The sequence below is a fragment of the Peromyscus californicus genome, unplaced genomic scaffold, assembly GCF_007827085.1.
Source record: "Peromyscus californicus insignis strain IS unplaced genomic scaffold, ASM782708v3 Scaffold_12__1_contigs__length_115047231, whole genome shotgun sequence".
NCBI classification, from domain to species: domain Eukaryota; kingdom Metazoa; phylum Chordata; class Mammalia; order Rodentia; family Cricetidae; genus Peromyscus; species Peromyscus californicus.
The window spans coordinates 46,245,516-46,270,290 of NW_026294413.1; the positions used below are offsets into that span (position 1 = coordinate 46,245,516).

At 44.7% G+C, this 24,775-nt stretch overlaps 1 protein-coding gene across 6 annotated transcripts in view; it reads right to left on the reverse strand.

Annotated features, from left to right (window-relative positions):
* Positions 1-24,775, reverse strand: part of Enox1 (ecto-NOX disulfide-thiol exchanger 1) — a 562,201-nt gene that overhangs the window by 52,750 nt on the left and 484,676 nt on the right. For all 6 annotated transcript variants that reach the window (XM_052732691.1, XM_052732690.1, XM_052732689.1 and 3 more), the window contains 2 exons: positions 7,061-7,168; positions 2,377-2,433 (listed from right to left, as the gene is read on the reverse strand). In XM_052732691.1, the coding sequence (XP_052588651.1) occupies positions 2,377-2,433; positions 7,061-7,168 (165 nt within the window). The remainder of the gene's footprint in view (positions 1-2,376; positions 2,434-7,060; positions 7,169-24,775) is intronic.

Consider the following 24,775-nt stretch of genomic DNA (forward strand, 5'->3'; position numbering starts at 1 on the left):
AGGTGCTAGAGCAGGGACTGGCATGGACTATCTGGATTCCCAGATTCTTCACTCACTCTGGGTAGGAGTTGTGGCTCCTCTCTCCCACTTGGTTGGAACTCCATGCTCAATGGCCACTTCTGAGCTGAATGCAAAGTCTACCTCATGAGCCCTACATAAGTATCTGCAGTGTCTAAAAACCTGCCTCCAAAAGAAACACATGACCTTAAACCTGCCCTGTTTACAACATTTATAATAATAAGTGGCATTTCTCAAGAGAGGGCTGTGGGGCTCCATGTCTTGATACTTTAAGCCAGCCAGTAGCTGAGTTTATGACTTCTTCAGACAGAACCTTACAATTTCAGGGTGTTACCACATCCACAGTCTTGTTTGTTTCTCAGGGGAATCCTAAAGGAAGGGAAATATCTTTCCCATTTTACAGACCAGGAAACTGAGGCACACTGTACTTTGTCTAGCTTGTTGAACTAGACAGCAATTTCCTTGGAAGGCACAGAAGAACAGGCTTTAAGTGTAATAGATATGAAAGTTTGGGTTGAGACTGTGGAATCTTGGAATTCTGAAGAGGAGTATTGGGGTTAAGAATGAGGGTGATGAACTTCGGAACGGAAAGTCAAATGTTACATATATCCTGATCCTGATAGTGAGGACAGGGCTGTGTGGCAACTTTGCTCTCCAGCTCTCCATCCTACCCATTCATCAAAGCCAGCCAACCCTCACAGATCCAGACAGCTGCTTTCATTACCCAGCCTGAAAAAAAAAACAACCCAAAACCCACACAACAGCTACGTGTTAAGGCTTTCCATGAACTTCAACTCAGTACAATGTTTTGACAAGAGGTGTGTGTGTCAGTCTGTGTACGTATATGTGTGTGTATGTATGTGTGCATTTGTGTGTGGTGTATGCAATGTGGATGTATGTGGAAGTCAGAGAAAGTATCTCCCTCCATCTAGCTTTACTTTTTTCTCCTGAGATACCCTCTCACTGGACCTGAAGACTGGCATTTTGGTTAGGCTGCCCAGACAGCTGCCCCCTCCTCCCAGGTTCTCTTGTCTTCGTTCTCCAATGTTGGGGTCATGGGCACACGTGGCCACGCCTAGTTTTTGTTTTCATTAGGGTGTCAGCGATTCAAATGATTTGCTTGTGCAGGGAGCACTCTTACCCCCGGAGCCATCTCTCCTGGCCCCCGGGGGGGTTTTAAGCAAAGCTTGGCCATCCTTTTCACCAGTGAAGGCAACAAGGATTATGAAGGTCATAGAACTTGTGAAGCCGAGAGGTTGTAAGTAGCAGAGGCCTGGGTTTTGAACTGTGTCTCACCCCAGCTGTCTCATTCTTCCGAACCATTACAGCCCGTGTTCCTTCATTCCTTGGCCCGAGTGTAAGTTCCCTGAGAGTAGACAGCATGCCTGAACTTCCTCCGGAATCCCTGCCCACTCCTGCTAGAACTCAGTAGACTACCACCAATACAATGAGTCCCCCATCAAGCACCCCACGTTTAAAAGCTGCTGGGTAGGAATAGTAAGTAATTACAATGAGGGAGATTTGGGCACTATGATTATTAGGCTTTGTGCTGCATATAATTAAAACAAGAGTGAACATGAAATATATAATTTCTTCTAGCTCTAGCTTAATCAAGCATTCATTACCATGTCTGATTTGGTGTTCTGAGAAAAGGACTGCTTAGTGGGCATTTCCTGTGAGGAAGCTAATCAAATACAAAACAGATAGCAGAAAGAGTTTTGAAAGGACAAGTACAAAGCCACCAAGCACACAGAGGGACAGTTCTCAGCAAGGTGTGTTACTCCACCTGAGAGCATGGGATTCCTAAGGTACAACTTTGTGGAGTTTGATATTTAAGAAGAGTAAGAGAAGAAGACATGGAACTAACCAGGATCTGGTGCCGTCGTTCCTTCTGTAAGGAAAGCAGATGCACTGTGCTACTCCTGGTTGGAGCAGAAACCAAAGGGCATGTTGGGCATAAAGAGGTGTTTGGAGACCTCTTCAGCATGTCAATCATTTGTCATCCTCAGTGACAAGCAAATGTCATAGGTACAGAATCAATATACAACTTAGCAAGCTGGGTCCTGCCCATTTGCTTTCCCAACACATGTTGCTTTGGAAAAGTAAAGATCTCAAGCAAACTCACTGTAATTAGAATTTTTCATGGATGTTTAAGCTGAAACTTTTGGTAAACAAAGGTAGTAATAATGGTGTCTATCACATCTTATTATCAAAGCTTATATTAAAAATCTGTTGAATGATCTCAAGCTCCTGAGAGGCAGGGCTTCTGATTTCCTTTTTGTTATAAATAAAGTGCCATGCCCCAGGGATTCAACCGACATCCAGCAAGAAGTACAAACACCAGGTTGTGGTACCTACATTTGCATCCTCGTGGCTGTGGCCATTCGTCTCCACCAAGTCCTTGGTGCCTTTTAACTGCAACATTTAAAGAAAAACAACAGAGAAGAATAAGCAAGCATATCCACTAAGCATACATCATCCTGTTAACTCTGATTCATCTGAGGTTGCATTTTATAAAACTTCCGAGGACAAACAGATGGAACAGATAATTACAATGAATCTTATTGAAATCAGTTCGCAACCAATATTTTATAAAGCTTGACGGCTGGCAAAAAAATAAAACGGGATCCTGGTCATTATTTCTTCAGCAAGATTAGAAAGCAGTTCTATAGAAATAAGATATTTAAAATTGGTTCTTCGGAATACTAAATGGTTTCATTTCCTGGTGGGATTGCCATTAATTTAAACCCTGCAGTATTTGCAAGTTGCCATCAGCTAATGGATGTTATGCTAATGATCACTGGGGAATGACAGGCTTCCAGCCACAGAACACGCTGCAGTATTGCTGTACAGGTCTTGAGGGCAGGGCTAAATAAATGATTGACAGAGCCTAACAGGGGAAGACATTTGAGTCTTTGAAGTGACGAACAACGAGGAAGACATCTCTCTGGTCACGGAAGCTTTAGAAATAAAATTCGTTTGCAAATGAGATTTTTAACAGCGCCCCCACCCTGCTCAAGAGTAACAAGCTATTGGAGATTTTAGGAGACCTTTAGCATTGGCATTCATCCTATCCTGACTCAGAGCAGACTTGTAACAGAAGGCAAAGGTCAGGGAAGAGCTGGCCTGGCCTCTGGCCACCTTTCTTCCCAGCTTGTGATGCTCAGGCAGCAAGGCCAGTGCCTTTCTGTCTGCCCAATAGAAAACACTCATGGTGGGAAAGAATTTATTAAAATTTGGAAGAAAGTAAAATCATATATACCCCCATGTTTGATTCAGAACATTGGTTCTTCATGGCCATTTGTGTATATTAAAATGAAAGAATTGCTGGGTTTTCAGGGATGTCTTCAACTTTTGTAAGAAGGCCATGTCACCAGAGAGGTTTTTCTAAAGGCAAGTGACAGAAGGATTTGAGTGAGGCAGCTGATTGAGATCTAAGGCTCACCATCACATTAGTGTTAACCAAATTAACTGCAACAGAAACTTGTCACCTCTTTCTTAGGGCTACATCATCAATGGTTGTATGCTTAACAATACAAGGGCATGGGGAAATGTAGGATATATGGAAATAGGAAAAGGCACAAAGTGATAGAAACATCATCTATCCAAGCATACAAGGAGACTGTAAATAATAGCCTTCCTTTGCTTAAAATTTCTTATTATGGAATTCCTCTTCTTCCTCTTCAGTCCCCTCTCTGCTCATCTCCCTGTGTTTGGTCTCTCTCTCTCTCTCTCTCTCTCTCTCTCTCTCTCTCTCTCTCTCTCTCTGAGTGTGAGTGTGTGTGTGTGTGTGTGTGTGTGTGTGTGTGTGTGTGTGTGTGTGTATAATTAGCTCAGGGGGTTTGATTCTTCCTCAGCTTGGAAGGAAAGGACTATTTGCACAAGGCCAGTGTGACCTCACATGTTTACCAGTACACATGACAGAGGCTGTCCTCCCCTCCTCCCCGTTAAATGCATTCCAGTCTCCCTGTACACATTATGCCGTAGCTGTCCTCTCTTTGTGACAATCCACTTGCTCTCTTCCCACTTCCTGTCTACTCTGGGAATTCCTGCAGGCCCTCTCCTTGCAGTGGAGGCTCCTGGCCTTACTGCTTTGCCCTGAAAGCTACTCCCTACTGCCTGGTGCTCCTTTCCCTGAGCTAGATATGGACATCTTGGGAGATAGGGGTTAGGGAATATCTCTAAGTATCTTGGGAGATAGGGGTTAGGGAATATCTCTAAGTATCTTGGGAGATAGGGGTTAGGGAATATCTCTAAGTATCTTGGGAGATAGGGGTTAGGGAATATCTCTAAGTATCTTGGGAGATAGGGGTTAGGGAATATCTCTAAGTATCTTGGGAGATAGGGGTTAGGGAATATCTCTAAGTATCTTGGGAGACAGGGGTTAGGGAATATCTCTAAGTATCTTGGGAGATAGGGGTTAGGGAATATCTCTAAGTATCTTGGGAGACAGGGGTTAGGGAATATCTCTAAGTATCTTGGGAGATAGGCATTAGAGAATATCTCTAAGTGTACGATGGATGCTCTCTTCACTGCCAAGGGGAAGAAAGTGTGGAACTGGTGGGGCTAGGAAGCTGCAAGTCACAGGACAGAGCTGGTCAGCACAGAGGGTGACCCTGTCCTCCCTGCCGGAGCAAAGCCTCTGAGGATCTATTCTCGAGATCGGGACTTGTCAGGATTCCCAGCCGGGGGCAGTTGCTTTTAATAGCAAAATCCCAGAGAGGACATATGTTTCCCTGTGTGTGTAGGTGTTTGCAAAGGCCATTATCTATGATGGCGTCAAAAAGGAACTTCTCACTTGTACTTACTCTATACAAATCCAAAGCAAGCTTCAGGAGGCCATGCTTAGGCATGTGGGAGGGACTGGATTGGGGGAGGGTGATGTCGCCCAGAGATAGAAGAAACATGTCTACTGCGGCCTGCTGCCTTCTGCATGGCTGCTGGGGACAGGAGGGGAGGGGTCTGCAGACTAACTGCTCAGTAATAAGACAGTGCAGATAGCTCTGGCTGCTGTGTCTCACTGGCCTCCTGGGCTCAGGCTCTTGGTGCTTTTGCATGAAAAGAAGCCATTCATTCCAGATTACCGCTGCAGATGGAAAAGGCTCCGCCTTTTTTTCCTCAGTCATACTTTATAGGTCTTTAGCAGTTTGTTCTGAGTTCTTTTCACAGTCTCTCCCTTTTTTTAAGCAACGGAGAGTGGAGTGTGATGCTCACCCATGCCTATGCATGTGCTTTGCTTTTTAAAACACACCCCAACAAGCCTCCCTTGATACATTCTGCACAACTCATCTCTTTTGATAAGTGGGTTTAGACCTTCAATCAGAGTGCAGGATTTGAGTCATCTAGAAAAATGAGAAACACATACATGACAACTATTCCAGCATACGCTATCTAAAACACAAAAACAAGCCCCCCCCCCCCCAACCAGAAAAACCACCACGGAGGCCAGCACAATCACAAAGCTCTGTCTGTGAGGTCCAGATCAAATATGGACTTGGCTTTAATAAATGTCACGGTGAGGGCGACAGTGCCATTTCACATCCTAGGAAGGAGGCCACTGTGGACTTCATTAGCCAGAGTTTTCAGCCCCACCTAACATACCCTACCTAACCCTTGCAGGTTCAGCTTCTGTGTCTTATTGAACCTGCACTGGCAACAGTTTTATTTATAAAGCCTTTTCCTTCAAATCCATGAATGTTTATGAACTATCTAAAATCACCTTCCCCTCACAAAACGCTTCTACTTTCAGTGAAAACTAAATATATTTTTTAAATTCCAAGTCAATTGTGAAGTGACTGAGTCACAGCTGGCTAACCCCCCCACCCCTCTCATTTTCTTTTCTTTCCTTTTTTTTTTTTTTTTTTTTTTTTTTTGGTTTTTCGAGACAGGGTTTCTCTGTCCTGGAACTCATACTGTACACCAAGCTGGCCTTAAACTCAGAGATCCCCCTGCCTCCTAGTCCTGGGATTAGAGGCATGTGCCACCACCACTAGGCCAAAACGTCTCTTTTGAACGTATTTATATGGCATAAAAAAGTTCTTGTAAGTATATTTGAGTAGAAATTTCAAAACAAATCTATATTTTGGTTAAAGAGGGTTGGGCTTGCTGTCTGTGTTCTATTTATTTATTCATTCATTTATTCATTTATTCATTCATTTATTTATTTATTTATTTATTTATTTAGGTTTTTCAAGACAGGGTTTCTCTGTGTAGCTTTGTGCCTTTCCTGGAACTCACTCGGTAGTCCAGGCTGGCCTCAAACTCACAGAGATCCGCCTGGCTCTGCCTCCCGAGTGCTGGGATTAAAGGCGTGCGCCACCACCGCCCGGCACTGTCTGTGTTTCTTGACGTGCCTTACTAGCATTCAGTACATGTTGCCTGAAAACCAAGGCCAGAAACTGGAAAGTACTTCCAGGGCACGCAGACTTCTTTAGCTGAGACAATGGGACTTGGATTTCACCCTGCTGACCCATCTCACCATCAGACAATGCCTCTCCGCGCACTGATCAACGTCAGGCTCCACTTCCGTATCTGAGCCAGAACGAGGCGATCAGCTTCCCAGACTGCAAATGAAAATTCTGTGGCTCACTAGGATCAGATAAGTGGCCCGACACACAGGAAAGATACATTTTTAATGTCTCTCTGCATCAGCCTCTTTTATTCACGTGTCTGTAGGAGCATCATGGATTATGCTAAACTCATTTTCCTCGCTCTTAGACTCAAGAGAAACAGGCGGCTTACTTTGACACATGGCTTCGCTGTCAATAGTTTCAAATGTTATCAAAAATCATTTGTCTTCTGGAAGAAACACTAACATAACTTGGGTGGGCTTGGATTGTCAGAGTAGATACGAGGGGAGGGGTGAGGACGGAGTGGTGGAGAATGCCTTTATAGATCCCACATGGCAGAACTGCTAGGAGCTGTGACCGCGTGCAGGATCAGTCTCCTGCAGGTTTCCTTGAGCCCTGCTTGTGTGTGTGACAGCGTGTGTCTGCAGGGTCGGGACTGATCTGGAGACTAGAGCAGGGTTTTGCTCACTTACTTGCTCCTGGAGGACTTTCAGCAATGCCTGTGTGTGAGACTGCTCCTCCTTTGCCTGCTCCAATTCTGATTTCTTGTTGTTCAGCTCCTCCTGGATGGCCAGCAGTTGCTGTGAAATCAACCGATAGTTAGTGTAAGGGAGGAGGGGGACCAAAGGCCAGGTGACTATAAGATGGCCAATCTAGCCTCCAAACAACAGGAGTTTTGCTTGTTTGTTTTTAAGCACAAAAGCTTCGTCCGGACACCAGGTAACTTTTTGTGGTAGGTTCCCCCACATAGGTAAGGAGCAGTGCAGTTTTGGACACACATGTAGGCTGTCTAGGATACTGATATTTAATCTTTGTGAAGACACCATTATATTCCTCTGACCAATGAGTATTTGTAAAAATTATAGAATTGTGTTTATAAAACAAACTGGCATATGAAATATAAGGGGCTGGAGAGAGGGGCTCAGAAGCTAAGACCTAGGTTTGGTTTCCAGAACCCACAGGCCAGTCAGTAACAGAAACTTCAGTTCCAGGGAATCTAAGACTCTTTTCTGGCTTCCATGAATATCCACACACAACACATACATATAAAATAAACCTCCTTTTTTTTTTTTTTTTTTTGGTTTTTCGAGACAGGGTTTCTCTGTGTAGCTTTGCGCCTTTCCTGGAACTCACTTGGTAGCCCAGGCTGGCCTCGAACTCACAGAGATCCGCCTGGCTCTGCCTCCCGAGTGCTGGGATTAAAGGCGTGCGCCACCACCGCCCTGCTTAAACCTCCTTTTCTTAAAAGAAACTAAGAATGAAAACACAGACTAACTTCTCAGTTTTGCCTGATTTCCACATTGAAGCAAAGCTAGCTTTATGGCAATACCATCCAGCTATTTTCCCAGGTGGCAGGGACCACAAAAGACCTTTCTACTTCCTCTGTTATGACGGAGATGTTTTATTGGGTCAGCAGGACTGAAGCCCAATTGCAATCCATATATCAGCTGAGAAAACTGCTGATATAAGCTGTCAAAACACTAAGCTACGGCCTCCACCACTGCGTTCAAGCAGGGCCACTGAAGGAGTTTTGTAAGCCTTGAGCTTTTCTTGTCCCTATCAATTGTAACTCATCTCCAGGCTTACCTAGTCTGCCCGGAGCCCAGGACCGCCCTGCACTGACTCTCTGAGGTTAATGTGCATACAGGCTAGAGAATGCATTCAAGTGCTGCAAATCAGGCCCGGGAAACAGCGATGTGTACTCAAAGCCTCTTGACAACAAAGGACCAGTTTGAAAACACAGAAGAGCATATTTTCCTGCTGTGGTACATTACTAATGCCTCTCTACGGATGTAAAGGAGTAGTAGGTTCCTGCTGGGAAGGGGTTGACTCCAGGCATTAGGCCACAGAATGGTTGGCCAGTTGCTAACCACAGAGTCCAAGGGAACTCTCAGACTGGATTTCTCATGCTTATGGACACCACTCAGAAAGACTTCACTGAATCTTCAAAACCAACTGCTTTAGTGGAGCTGGGCATGGGAAGTACTCACAAAACCTACACCAAAACAAACTGAAACAAAAACAACGCCCCCTCTCCTCATTCCTTCTCCTGGTCTTGTTAGTATAACTGCCTATTTTGGAACTGTGTATAGATTTAAAAATCTCCCTTGGTTTCTCTCTATAAACAGTCATTTCTCTCACAGCTTAGTCCCTCCTATTCTGCTCTTGTGGCTCCCTTTGACAACTCATAAGCTTGAACTGTGTATCAGCAGCCCAGAGCACAGAAACATGGGAGCCTCTGAGGTCCTGTGGGACAGACAGAAGCACCTAGAAGACAGTAGAAATAGTGGGCTGTGCCCCTGTTCATTCTCATCTGTCACTGACCAGAGGACAGCCTGAGGTTGCCTGGTGTTCTGACTCAAGTGATGATGATGAGTTTACTTACTTAAAAAAAAATTACAAATCTAGCCACAAGACTTCCCACATGTGAAGAGAAATCTCCAGGGACTATAAACCTAGGTGCAGAGGTTTGTGTTTAGATTTCCAGCAGTCCTACAGTGACGGGGGAGGAGGAGAGAGGCAAGCCCCAAGAAAGCTGAGAGCCATCTAGCCTGGTGCACACACTGGTAAAACCAGAGACTTCCATCTCAAGGTGCAAGGCAAAGGTTGACACCAAAGATTGTCCTCTAGCTTCCACATGTGCTGTGTGGCATATACACACCCACACTCATACATAAGCAAGCAACGACTGAACATCAGTTAATTCGGCCATATCCACAGGGGAGGGTCTGGACACCATCTCCACAGGAGCTAGCCTGTGACCTAACAAGTCTTGCTTGTTAACTTTCTATCGTATCTGTAACGGGCACACACTGTTTTAGTAGTTCAGGAAAAAAATAATCAAATGGACTTAAGATTGGAGAAAAGACTTGGAAGCAACTCTTAGCTGTTACTATCAACATTGAATACATGAGAAGCCTGGTAGACCCTTCCATCACATCTGCATGTTCACACACACACACACACACACACACACACACACACACACACACACACACAAAACACACACATGCACGCACACAGACCTAGTAGAACCTTCCATCTCATCTGCATGTTCACACACACACACACACACACATACATACATACACACCTTTCCCCTAACCTTACTTCCCATGAAAGCTTCCATATAATCTCATTCTTCCATGGAATTGTACTTTTAAACAAAATCCTTGCTTTCAGCCCCACTCCCTTTTCTTCCCATGTGTAAACCATCACTTTAATGCTCATACTGTCTGAACTTTTATTCTGAAACACGTACATTGATGTTATTTTGTACGTCTTTTTCTGGAATACTGCCATATTTCTTACTGTTCACTATGTTTTCCATGTGACTTTTAGGATCCACCCACGTTAACATTTTGTACTGTATCTGTGGGGCACATGGATCCACCTTATCTCATCTGCACTTCCAGTGACAAATCAGCCCCCTCCAGTCCTCCCAGTCTGTACAAGACCACAGTGGAACACGTCAGCACAGACACTGATCTAGCCACACAACTTCTATGTCAAGGGCATGCCTAAAAGGTAATATGTGGAAGCTGACCCACAGGGTTACTGTGGGGAAACACTTACCTCCCCACACATGGGAGAAAAACCAGTCATTGTCAATAATAGGGTCTAAAGATTCTTCATTGTAGCGAGCGAGTAAAATCCTGAGTGGATGCGCATCGTTTGACATGGGCACAGCCCAATGCCTCGGAACCATGGGAATCGTAAAGCCTTCCCCAGTTGAGGCTCAGCAGGATCCGTGGGGTGTGTAGATTGTGTGGATGCTGATTGTGTGTGTAGAGAATGCCCACTCGAGCTTTCTCCCCTGGATGTTTACAGCCTGAAGACTCCCCTACAGAGTCCCTCCTGTGGAGATTAGGTAGGGCAGCCTCCATGTTCAGCTGTATATAATAATCCTGCCTCCTTGTTCAGCTACATGTGGTAACCCCGCCCACTCTTCAACTGTACCTAACAAAGACACTGAGCCTTCTGGGGGTGCTGCAGCTTCTCTGTCCGAGAGCCCAACCCACGTGATCCCAGCTTTTCTGTGTGTCCCCGTGTTTATCTTTGCTTTATTCCCTCCCTGTTCTAGTCAGGTCAATCCCTGAAGCCATTCAGGACATAGCCCTTCATTTTCAAAAATGCCCATTATCTATTCCCCTGTGACTACGGGCAGTTCATCAGATGTTTGCAAGTTCTGAGTTTTATTTACATTTCTTAAAAGGACAGTCAAGGACAAGCGGGTCTTCATTCCTTCTATACACTGATAACACCCAAGTAGTATTAAAAATACAGCTTTCTAGGACCCACAGAAGCCCAATTAACTCCAAATGACTAGAGGTGGGAACCAGGCATCGGTTACTTTCCTAAGCCTCCAAAGATAACGCTAATGAGTAACCGGGATAAGAATCACTGGTACCTTCAATGCTCCCTTAATCCTCGCTGGCCGCAATGTGGTTCCAGTCCCCAGCACTCCAGTCAATTGTGATGTTGCTAGCTCTTATACCAGCTTCTTTTCTTCTCCTCACATGCTCTCTGCAGTGACCCGATTTGTGCCCATAGCTTTAGCTTGCATACTATGTATACTGGCATTTTGCAAAGCTTGTCTGTTAGGTTCTTACTCTCAGTATGCACAAGCCCCTTAGCTAGGTATATGGTTTCAAACTGTGCCTGTTAACACATATCCTGCCTGCCTGTCAACCACCCCTCTCCTCCCCCCACAGGTACCCTCCTTCCAACCCAGCCTGTTCTGTTGCTTACCCTAGCCTTGCTCTCACTGATGCCACCCCAGCTCTTCCCTGGATGCTGCCTGTCCCTCTGATATCCATTCTGCACTCTGGCTTAAGGATACTGTAAATCCCTTGGCCCCTGAAGCCCTGTCGAGGGCAATCAACACAATTAAATACAATTGCCTTGTGTCTTGGTTAGAGTTTCTCTTGCTGCGATGAAAACACCATGACCAAGAAGCAACTCGGGGAGGAAAGGGTTAATTTGGCTTACACTTCCACATCACTGCTCATCACTGAAGGTGGCCAGGACAGAAACTCAAGCAGGGCAGGAACCTGGAGGCAGCAGCTGATGCAGAGGCCATGGAGGGGTGCTGCTTACTGGCTTGCTCCTCATGGCTTGCTCAGCCTGCTTTCTTATAGAACCCAGGACCACCAGCCCAGGGATGGCCCCACCCACCAATCACTAATTAAGAAAATGCCTTATTGCTGGATCTTACGAAAGCATTTTGCTCAACTGAGTTTCCCTCATTTCACACAGCTGCAGCTTGTGTCCAGCTGACATAAGACTCCAGCATACCTTGGGTTCTTTGTGGAGATGTCTTTCAATCACCCAAACACCATGAGCTGATCTACCGTCTCTGTTTCCAAAGCACTTGCTGCTGTGTCACAGTTTACACCCATGTCCTCAACTAGATGGCTTGCATCAACGCTAAAGTCGACACTTTAGCTCATTCAGTAGTTCGTAAATGAGTGAATGAATGGAAGGATGAATGAATGCTTGCTCTGATTTTCCTACTTCTATGCAATTAAACTATGACTCTGCAAAGAGAAGCAACAAAAACTATCCAAGGCTCCCTCACTGGATAATTTATTGTTCTAGGCATACAGATCTAAAAAAAACCTCAGAGGAAAATTATGGCTCCATCTGACACATTTGATTCATTACTCTGGCAGTTCTAGCTATCCTTAATCTGAAGGATATTTCCTAAAAGGTTAAATAATTCCAATCAATGGATTTATAATTATGTTATTTATTCTCCATGTCCCACTCTCTCCCTCAAAGAAACTTCCATTGCAGGAGGAAAGAAAGCCAACACACTTAGAGTGGAGTGGTTTGTGCATTCTGGAAAATTAGTGCTTTCTTTGGTTTACAAAGCTGAATCCTGAGAATCTAATATTTATGCATTCAAAAACAGTGGTGATTCAAACTGCTATCCTTCATTTGACTAGGCGCCCTATAAAAAGTGAGATAGTTTACAACTAGACAATTTAAGTCGGCTTTTCTGGTCCTTTTCATTGAAATTTATGAGACTGTATAATATTCTTTCTAGTTTGAATTTTTAAGTACCAACGTGCCTCAATTACAGACGTTCACAGGCAGCTAGAACTTAATCAGAAGTGTCTCCCGGTTAGACTGGCTGACTGCAGCATAATTTTAATTTAACATTTGAGAGTATGGCATTAAACAGATGCACTATTACATTCTTGGGTGGTTACAACTGAGTGTGTTCCAATTAGACAATTATCCATATGCCAATCAAGTGGAAACACTCTAGCGGACGAGAAGCAGGTAAATAAATGCTGCACCTGACGTGGCTTGATATTTCTAGGCCATGTATTTAATAAGATCATTTGTAATGCTCTTTGGGGATGGAGGCTTTGGTGTGTGATGGGTCTTCCTTTCTAGCAAATTCAAAGAGCATTACAAATGTTATTTGGAGCCCTGGAATAAGTGAGGTCACATTTCCATTTCTTTACAGAGGAGAGAATCAGTGGCACAGGGCTGTCATATACCTGAGGTCCCACTGTCTGGGAGAGACCTACTACTTGCACAATTTTCTTACCTCAAACTGCAGTTTCTACCTTGGCGACCATGGTGCACCATCAGTTTTAAATGGAAATCAGAACAGGCCAAACTTACAATGCTCCTAGCAACGTCCTGAACTTAGGGATTCATTATTTCCTCTTAGGAGCGAGCCTGAGGGCGATGTTATTGTGAACACTTCTATGAGCAGTATGGTGGGCTGAGCCTTCCTTTAAAAACTGCTAACCTCACCTCACCAACTTCTCAGTGGATCCTGTTTTCTCAAACTGGAAGCCTCTGAGTCCTCACCCAAAAGGATCTCAGCTAAACTGCTGCTCAAAAGCCTAAATGCTGTGGGATGGTCTGTATGTCAAATGTGTTGCTGATTGGTCAGTGAATAAATCACTGATTGGCAGTGGCCAGGCAGGAAGTATAGGCGGGACTAACAGAGAGGAGAATTGAGAGAACAGAAAGCTGGGTGAAGGAGACACTGGCAGCCGCCGTCAGGACAAGGAAGATGTAAAGTACCGGCAAGCCACAAGCCACGTGGCAAGGTATAGATTAATGGAAATGGATTAATTTAAGCTGTAAGAACAGTTAGCAAGAAGCCTGCCACGGCCATACAGTTTGTAACCAATATAAGTCTCTGTGTTTACTTGGTCGGGTCTGACGGCTGTGGGACTGGCAGGTGAGAGAGATTTGTCCTGACTGTGGGCCAGGCAGGAAAACTCTAGCTACACCTAAAAGCTTAAAGGACTCTAGTTCCTGGTCCTCACGCCTTATATACCTTTCTGCTTCCTGCCATCACTTCTTGGGATTAAAGGCGTGTGTCACCATGCCTGACTGTTTCCAGTATAGCCTTGAACTCACAGAGATCCAGATAGATCTCTGCCTCCAGAATGCTAGGATTAAAGACATGTGCTACCATTAAAAAACAAACAAACAAACAAACAAAAAAAAAAAAACCCTGCAAGCCTTCCTTGTATTTTGGTTTCCTAAATCTTGTAATTTTGCTACCAAAATAATGTTAGCAGATGATGTAAGGCTGGGTTCCAGGGAAGTGAGGGGTGACAGGGTATGTGGCTTGTATGAAGGAGACCAACAGCACTGCACTGGAAATGGTCACTTGCAGTGCTGAGAACTCAGGATTCTTTGGCAGCCTACAGAGCTCCTGGGGGAGAGAGGTGGAAGACCTTGAAATACAATCCTGATTTTGTGCCTTCCATGATGGCAGGAGTGAACATCCTTTCTAAATTTAGGTTTATTTAAATTGGCGACCTCATGATACCAGCTGGAGCTCCCGTGCTAGTGACTGACCCACTAACTCATTCTCTCTGTCTCCCTCCATCTTGTCTTTGCTCCAGGCTATCACCAAGGCTTAGCTCTACATTCAGTCCTAAAACATTCTGCTAAAATCTATTCCTTCAACCAACCCTGGGCTAGATAACATGGAGGATACAGAAAACAACAGCAACAAAACCTTAGGGACTGTCTTCAAAATGCTGGGTCACAAGGATGTTAATATAAACACAGTAACTAACTTGGGGCAACGATACACTCTAATAATGACTATGGCCAGTGTACTTTACAGAAGAACCCTTAAGTTTTTGGGTGAACAGATTCCAGGTCAGTAGAACAGGCTCAGGGTCTCTCTTCTGAATTATTTGTTCCACTAGACGCGAGCCACTCAATCTTTGAATCCATGGATTGTCATGAATTGAAATTTGACATGTTCAGTCATTTTGATTCAGCTTTAACAAAATTATTCTACCTTCACAAACCTGCTATAAATCAGAGGCTCCAGTCAGTGGGCACACTTTGAAGGCCAGTAGAATATCACCTAAGGAAGTTAGGCCAGGAAATTTCCTGAAGGAATTTTCACCCAAGGCCATGGTGCGTGTGACTGGATGGTCCACTGGAGCAGCACTTTGAATGGCTGAGCTCCATGGCAATGCCTGTGAGCCAACCTCACTGTGTCTATATGCCTTGTCTCCAACCCGATTTCCTCAATTACTTCAGCCTGCAACACAGCTGTGCATGGCGTCAGCTCTGTCAGCTCGTTGACCTGCTTTAGCTCTGTGATGCGAGCATGCACTCCTTAACTCTGTCCTTCTGGAGTGATATTTCACCCGGACACACCTTCGGGAGCCCTCCAGACTCTACTTCTTCATTCTGCTTTGGTTCTCAGCAACACTGACCCTGCTGAGGAACGTCAACCTCAGGCCCTGCTGAGGCGGCTATGGTCATCTGAGCCTGTTGTACTCTGTGCCTGAAAATCCTGAGCCAGTCTCCAACTGGGAGGGAAAGCTGAGACAGAGAAATCAAGCACATATGCTCACAACCTGAGAGCAAGGCTATAACCTAAACACAAGCATGTGCAGTGGTGTTTCTGACAAAGGAGGGAAACGTGGCTCAAGGGACAGATCGGCATTTACCACCCAGTACCTGCAGAACAGGGAGATGGAACTAGCTGGAATGTTCTCATTGCGAGAGGTGATAATACAACCCAAGATCTATTCTAGTTGGAAATGTCATCTGCTCCCACCTGGGGAGGAAAATGCACTTCAATTTATATCTGGTTGAGGGGAACCAAGCTGGTGGCCCTTGTATCAATCCTGGCACCTCCCTTTCTCTGCCTCTGGCAGGGTGACCCCTGGGGGAGGGACATCTCCTGGAGAGTACTCCTCATTCAGATGACTGATAACGGGAATGCTGGATCTTAGAAATGAAATTGTGTTCAGAGCTAATATCCTATTACACCAGGCTATACATATTTAATTCCTTGGGTCTTTCCTCATAAATCAATTCCTCGAGGCCCTTAATCTCGTCAATATCTTTCCTGATATTGAATTTTAAATGCCATTCTCATTGCTAGACAGAAAGGCAATCTTTTGTTGATGGGATCAGGCTTCCTTTAAAGTCCAGGGTTGCCTGAAGCATGGTCCCAACCTCTGACCCTCCTGTTAAGACCGGAGTGCCAGAGCTGTATGGCCCTAGGTGCATGCTTACTGGGGATCAGCCCCTGAGGGATCAAGAGCCTGAACCTGGAGTCAAGTCTACTGGTACCCTAGCTGCTTCGGACAGCTAAGAGATTAGCGAGAAAGCAGAAACAGGTTTGGGTTCTCCTAGGGGTGGTTCTAAAACACAAAATAACTTGTTTTCCCCCAGTACAGTCTGCTGGCAGGGATTCTGTTCCCCAAGTCTGATAAAGGGCATGAACTTAAAGATGTTTGTGAACATCTGAGGGAGAGATTTTCCAAGATGTTTGGGCCAGGAGAAGAGGAGGGAAGAGCCCCCAGAAAATGGCACCCCTGAGCTGAAGCAGTCTAAATTCTCTGGGGTTGGCCTGTAATAAAATAAGATTTCCCCTGCTACACAGAGCTGTGTCTGTGTGTTTATGTGTGGGGTAGGTCCAAGAATCCTTTAATAAAGCAAAATTTCCTAAGGGTGGCATAATTTCTGTAAGACTGCTAGAACCACACAGAATGGGAAAACAGAGGAAGCCACTGAGATGCAAGACCTGAGGGTTAGGCTTGCAGGAAGGCAGAGGGGCCCTACCTCCAAGCTGTTAGACTGAGGTGCAGGAGTTAGGTGTAGTGATACGGAATTTTAAAACAATAACTAAACTAATCCAAGTTTGTCATAGTATACAAGCAAAGCCATGCAAATCAGCAATAAACTATTCCTTCACAAAATCTATTGATCTAAATGCTAAAGGATTATTCCCAGTACTGCTGGAATTTAATGAGACGTGTTCAGTCTTCAGACTAGTATATTCCACTGTTCCACAAAGATATTTACACTGTGCCATGTGCCCGTCTATCACCCTCTCCCCGGTTTACCTTCACACACAGGCTCACATTTGCCCACAAAGAAGGGCTCTTCTACACATTATTATTATTTTTAAAGATTCATTTACCAATTTCTATGTGTGTTGCCTGCTTGCGTTTCTGTGTTCAACATGTGTGCTGGAGCCTGCAGAAGCTAGAAGAGGGCATCAGATCCCTTGGAACTGGAGTTACAGGTGGTTATGAGCCACCGAGGGGGGTGCTGGGAACTGAACCCAGGTCCTTTGCAACATTAGGAAGTACTCTTCGCGGCGCCATTTCTCCAGCCCCAACACACATTTGTTTTGACTCAGAATCATTTGTGCTTGCTTGGCACTGCATACATTTTGCATTTCAACAATAGATTCAAGATAAACATTGACGGTACAGTTACTACAAAGCCTGAGCCACATCTAACCACCCAACAGGGCAACTTCGAGAGTCTCTGCTTAAAATTTAAAAGTGAGGCAGAGAACCATGAGGTCCTGCCTGTTTTGTTTTGTTTTTTTTTTAAAAGAGAAATGCACATTTTAGTTCCTATGTGAAACATTCGTATCAAATGTTACTATTTTGAAAATTGCAGTGTGTTCTTTTCAGACTGTTTGCTTTAAAGCTAGGACACAAGTCAGTGTGTCACATCCACGACATACTTAGTAGTTGCTGCATGTGCTTTTGCATTTGTTTGGTTTTATTGCGATCTGCTTTTATTTAGGAGATAATGATTTACAAACTTTTATTTACTGCCAAAGAGGATCAAAGTTCAAACTGGTGGGTTCAAAAATTATAGAGTTAGTTGCTGTGTTTTCCTGCTCATTGCACTGTATCATATTTTTATAGATACAAATACAGCTGAAGTTCACCATAAGACAATCTCAAGTCTGCACGTATTTCTTGACCACTATTATTACCAATTTTTATGATTATCACAGAAACACAATGCCATTTAGAGAGGCAAAGGCTTGCAAAGGGTCTATTCCTGGTGTGCACAGCCACTACCTACCTGGGTGTCCATCATCTAAGAAAGGTAAACCATGACCTTGGATTATTGGCTGGAAGTTGGTAGGAAATGTTTTACCTGATGTGGTTTTAAAGACAATTTCATTTACTTGACTATGCCCTGGGAGGAAACTCTGGTATAGACAATAATTTTTGGTATTCATGTAACCTCCTGGGGTTATTAGTCATGATATCCTCTGTTCCTATGAGGAAATATAGCTCAGGGTTGGCAAAAGGGCAAATAAGCCACACACCAGCATCTCAGAGGAGTGTGCTGTAGAAGCCTGAGCAGGCCACTCTGCATCTCTGCTCTCCCTGTTTTGCTCACATTCTACCGTCAGAACTGCTTCCTGAGGACGGAGGCAGCACAGCAAAGCCATGGAACAATTAATTTCTTCCACACTGAGCGAGGAAAAAGAGACGTGAAAGTGGTTGGGAAGACTTTAAATCCCACTTTCTTGTTTTCAGATGCTTTTTCTTCATAGTGTAATTTGCAAGGTCATCTCAGTTTCCTGTTTTGCGTGTTCTTCAGAAGTAAAGTAAACAATATTTACCAGCGGGATATTATGAGACTGAGGTGCATCCACTAAGTGATGTGAGGCTTCTGGAATGGCCGAAGGCACCGAGATAAACAAAGCGCTGTCATTATCCTCTTTGTAAAACTGGCAGTGTAAGACCCAGGCAGGTCAAGTGGCTTTTAATGAACATGAGTGGGCGGTACTGGGGACTGCAGGTTGGTACTCAGAAGAAAGGTCTGTTGTCTGCCCCCCACTCCTACTCCAGTCATGTAGTAGTCTCCCTTCTGTTGATTTTTCAAAACACAGCCAGCCAACCCGACGTGAATTAATACCATTCATGCAATTCACAAGAGAAGGCATCAAACGCCCCGTTGAAGTAGGGACAGATAGCGCTGTTCTCTCCACTGCCTGCACGAGCAATCCCTGGGCAAATGCTAATCCAATTTGCTGAGATGTATTTATTCTTACCACCTTCTCCCTGCAGTTATATGAGTTGGCTATCACCCTAACCTCTGGACACATGTACCGAGATTTAAGATATTAGCCTGCTTTCCAGCCACGTTGGCCCATTTACCTCCGTCAAATGAGGACATGATTGAACAGATGGGTCTTTGCAATGCGCCGCAAAGGCCGAGAGAGACATGTTCTTCCTTTGTAGCATTTCTAACTCAGTCATGGTGAGAGAGGCCAGCTAGAATACCCTACACCGGTGACTTGAGGACAAACTCCTGTGGCCTCCGTTGAAAGGGTGTTTTGTAAGAGATCTTGGGTCTTATCTACCTTGGGCACTTGAGAGCTAACCCAGAGTTCATTGTGGCATCATTAGCAATGGCTATTACCACCAATACTTGCGTCTTTGGTTCAATGTTAAGATTTTTAACCAGGCACATGTGTGGGAGAGAATTTAACTTGCTCCCCACCCCGACTCCAGTTCTGGAGACTGAACCTATAACCCTGCACATGCTATACAAGCCTTCCAACATTGAGTTGTGTTTCTAGCCTTTTAGTAACTTTGTATTTTGAGACAAGATTTTGCGAAGTTGTCCAAGTGGGCCTTGAACTTGCTCTGTAGTCCAATCCAGTCCAGGAGAGAAGAACAACCCATCTATTCATTATTTTGAATCTTTAGATGGCTCCAGAACAAACTTCATGAATAGACAGGCATGTTCCCTTCTCACAAAGGAAGTGGAAGCAGGCAAGTGCTAATTTCCCCAAAACTTCTCAGTTATTTTAACACTGAGGCCAATGTGGAATACTACCCTTTTGCAGTCTCATGGTAACTATGGACCCCAGGCTCTGGGTTTCAGCTCTTCTTCCTCCTGGGTCGCTCCTCTCAGGTCAGGAGAGAGAAACAGCAGTTAAAAGCCTGTCTCTGAGGAGAAGGTAGGTGGTCCTGTTGCAGCTGGACTATTCCAGATTCGCTCTGCTTTAAATTGCAGACTCTTTTTTCTTTTATTTTTTAAAAAAAAATGAGACAGGGTCTTACTATGGAGGGCATGTTGGCCTTGCCTCTCTACACAGCCTAATCTGATCTCAAATGTGAGATCCTCCGGTCTCAGTCTGTCACAGTCATAACTGAACTATAGTCCCGGGAGGAATAATGACAACATAACAGGAAAACCTCAATACACACAGCCATTAGACCGATAGTCACAAAGGAGACTGGCCTGACTCCCTGCCCAGCTTCACACAGCCCTGCGGCTAGGACGGAGTCTGCAAGCCTTATAAACTACTGAGAAGCCTTCTCCCGTCTCCTTCCACTTTCTCTGTGTGCATTCTGACGACCGGCAGCACCTGCCCTCGGAAGGATGGAGAACTTGCCCCATAAAGCAATTTGTATCTCTTCCTGGAATACAAAACTTAAGCTGCTAACTCGATGTTTAAGACTGAGATCAGTCAGACTCTCGATTTCCTCTGATTTGATAGTGGTAAGATACTCGATCCTACAAGTCTCATTGTCTCCGTTTAAAAACGTATCACAAAGGTCTTCTTGCTGTCCTCACACGCTGTTGGGTTTAGGGGTATAACCTTGTTTGCATTTAATATTGCTTCCCAGCTTGTGACTTCAAACTGATCAATAACACCAATTTTTTTCTACTTTATTAATCTTTCAAATATACAGTGGTGGGTCTTATTGCTCTCTACTGTTGTATATCATTTTACAATCTTTGTCTTCCTTTGTGCTCAGTTCTTTTTTAACAAGAGGGACATGTCTTTGTCACTTTCTAGTGAGAGTCCCCATGTTTACTAGTGAGGCCCACTCAGGGAACACCCAAGCGAATAAAACACCCTTTGAATAAAAAGGTGGCAACAGACCTAAGAAATGGACTGTGGCCATGTGGGTTGCAGTCAACAGACTGGTTCAAGAGAATAGAACAGAAAGCTGCCCGAGAAGCCACAGTGCTGGCCTTTTGTTTGTAAGCATGACTGTAATACTTAATCTCTTCTTGGAAAGCTTTGACAGAAGCTTGAGAGTACTTTTGCTTTCTCGGTATTCCACAGGACTTCGAAAAAAAAAAGAACGTTGTAGCTATTTGCTAAAATTACCCTGCATTATGTTTGTGGAGGTAAGAAACAGAAGAGGGGAGAGGAAAGAAAGGGGAATGGGGGAGAAAGGAAGGGGGAGGAGGGGGGAAGGAGAAGGAGAGGGAGAGGAGAGAGAGGCAAAGAGGGAGAGAAGATTGAAAGGTGAAGGAAGAAACTGAGACAGACAGACAGACAGACTCAAGAACTAGCGGGAAATTGCCAGAATGAAGAAGTAGCATCCAGATGAGAACTCCATGATGGCGCCGTTTCTACCGATCAATTGACTGAAGAGGGTGGTCTATAAAGCAGGGCCAGATTGGGCAGTAACTCCCTTTAAGTTTCCCTTGATGACTCTTCAGGGTGCTTTGTTAAACAGAGGAGAAAACATAGTCTTTAACTAACCATAGAACATCTTGGAGCTGAATTCCCAATTCTATACTCTGGTTACAGTTGTAGAAACTGAACTGACTAAGTTTGGCTATCCCATTGGTCAATATTTCAACATGATTAATACTATATTCTTATGTGAGCATAAAGAAAAAAGACTTCAGAAGGGCAAGGGCAGATGTTAAACAGTTAACTCTCTGGGTAGTGATACTATGAACAATTTCTTTTCTATACATCCTTCATGCTTCTAAGTTTTCTTCAGTTGAGCATATATTTTTGCACTGAATGGAAAAGCAAAAACCAAGATGCCCAACAGACCCAGGAGCCCACACCAACTACCACCTCTGTTTCTCTTCTGCAAATATTAGCTAAAACAAACATTTCCCCCCATTCTTCCTACTTCCCTCTTTTCCCTCTCTCCCTGCCTTCTTTCTTTCTCATAGCCTTCATTTCAGGTGAGAAGGAAGTTGGGCAGTTGCTCTAAGCCCCGTTGCCTCTTTGAAGCAGCTGCAGAGAAATCTTGGAGCAGGATGCCCTCCCAACTGTAGCCAAGATCTGGAGGTGGATGACAGCATCAGGCTGGCTGGGAGCAGGGCACCTGCTATGAGCAGGCAGCCACAGTGCCAGAAGGCTCGGGGCTTTATGGTGAGTGAGTGAGTGGGGAGGGGGGTGGGGTTCTGTGCCCTGGCAGGCAATATAGAATTGGAGTCAAGGCCAGACCACAAGGATTCATTTCAGCGTCTGTGGCTGGAAGGAGAGAGATGGCAGTGGCCGAACAGGGGAGGCCAGAGTGTGTCTGCGACAAAACTCCATTTTGATTTACTACATTTAAGGAAAGATCCTTTTCACTATAAATCTGGTACTTGGAGTGTAATACTGCACATAAGTCAGGAAGCAATTTCCACAAGAGGTGGTGAAAGGGAAGGTCATTCAAAGGTCACCACACTACTTGCAGAGTGGCGCAGTCTAAGGTCCTGTATCCTATCCTGGCGATGGCTGCAAGGCTACCAGACAATTCCGATTCCTCATAACAGAAGCGAGAAAGGCCACAGAAGGCAAATGATTCTAATGGTCTGCAGGGTGGTGCCATGATTCCTACCCCTGGCTCCTCCATTGATTCATCCACTGGCCTCATTACTTTTCAGAGGGATGATTACTAATGAGGATGCATTTGATGATCAGATTAATTAATGGAGGCACAAGAGGACTCATGATGAGATGAGTTGCCAATAGTTAAGTTTCATTAGGGCTTTTCAGTCCCCTCCCAGAAGTGAAGAGATTTATTTCCCTAGTTTAAATTCAATAAATACAAGCTGTGTGTGTGTGTGTGTGTGTGTGTGTGTGTGTGTGTGTGTGTGTGTGTGTGTGTGTATGTATGTATGTGTGTGATTTTTCTTTTGTTACTTCTTATTCTGCTAATGCAAAGACCCAACTGGGGCCTATGACACAGAGGCAGCAAGAGGCTGCTACTGTTGAAGTCCCCTAATACCTGGACTAGAATGTTCTACCAGTCTTCTGCCACCATGACTATAGTTCCTAGGCACTGATGTTCAAGCAAGCATGGCTCAGAAACTGATGGCCTCAGAGAGGGGTCAGAGAGACCTGGGCTGGAGCTGCCACACTGCTAGGTGACATCATGCCTTGGGCCAGTCTCTTGACACTTATAGGATTCACTTTCTTGCCTGGAATTCTGGATGTGGGATCCCAGGATGGAAAAATAACATAAAGGCATTGGGGGAGGAACTCCTTGGGAGGGGCGTTGCATCAGCACGGGCCACACAGGACCATGGAACATGCCCAGACTTAACTTTACAAAACCTGAGTCTTCAATTTATTTATTTAGTTTTAGTTTTAGGCCCATCATATTTTCACCTAGGACACAGTAGTAACTGTCTGCACCATACAACTGCCTTTCAGGGCATTTACATGTGTGATCTTATTTTACGACAACAAAGCCTTGGTGAGTTTGGCAGGACCCACTGGCCAGGTGAAGAACCCGAGGCTTAGACAGTCATATGTTCCCAAAGCAGGATAGAAAACAGTCAAGTCAATTCCGCCCTGGCCTCCACTCACTCGGTGTCTTCATCTTCTCCATGCCCATGGCAGTGTGGGCACGACTTGTCTCTCATCTTCTGATTTGTGTCCTGGGAAAAGACTCTGAGATTTCCTCTCTGCTATCCTCAGGTATAGCCATTTTTGTCTCCTCCAGAGTCCAACAGGAAGGCGCTGTGAAAACTCTACATCCCTAACAGATGTCAGGTGCGGTCATTCCACACAGGCGACAGAGGAGCATAGCGTGTGCTTCTGGTTCCAAACAGAGCTAACAGTCTCTTCGAGAGTTCTCGCTCTGAATCGAGATGCTGCCTCCATTAGATGTCTGGGAGAAGACATCTGCACATGTCGGAAAACACGAGGGCTGCTGGCACACTCCACACGTGACCCTGGGATCACTAATGAGCTGCTGGGAAGCATCAAGTCAAGGCAGAGGCAGAAGACCGGGAAGCAAATGGAAGGACAGACTCTGAGGTAGTCGAACAAAAAGAAAGGAAGGCCGAGGTGGACTCCATAGTTAGAGGCTCTGTTTGACGTTGAGCCCCTTCTAAAGGCACATTTAAAATGTTCCTGGGTAGGAGGCTTTCTGCTTCTAGCAAAATGCCAGGGACTTTTAATATGAATGTGGGGAAAACCTTGTGAATAATTCTCAGGGAAGAAAGGACAGACCTGCATTTGGGTAGATGAAATAGAATGGGCTAAGCCCAGGACATGCCTCTGCAGTTGCAACTTGCAAAGACATCGGCTTTTTATGTGTGCATGTCTATTTATACACACACATCTTTTTGGAACCTTTTAAAGCTGAAGGCTTTACAGCTTTGAAAAGAAAGCCCCCCTCTACATTGTTGTGAAATGTCCTTGCCTTGTACGGTGGTACTGAATTCTTTCCTGTTCTGCTGTATAATACTTTCATGCATTAAAAACATTATGGTAATATTGTTAATGAACTTCTTCCTGAATGAGTCAACGACCTGATCATCATGTTCAGGATGCTTCTTCCTTATAACTAGACAGCTGAGGGTCACAGAGTCTCTTCAGAAGGTAGAGTTTGATGATTCATTACAGTTTAAATTCTAGACTAATCCATTTGTAGTTTTTCACATTCACTACTTGGTATCTAGGTATTTCATAAAAATTCTTCAGACACACCTAATCATGCTAAAACATTTGAATGTCTTCTTTGAGGGGGATTTCTCCTTTTCTCTGCTTCCTGTTTTTCTGGGTTTGTGCCAGTTTCCTTGATGAAATAAACAATAGCAGTTGAGGAGGGCTATCGGCTGAAGACATGTTCCACGCCTTTGTCTTCTTCAGCCCCATCTAGACCATCCTGAACTCCTCACAGTCCCTGGAAGCAAGG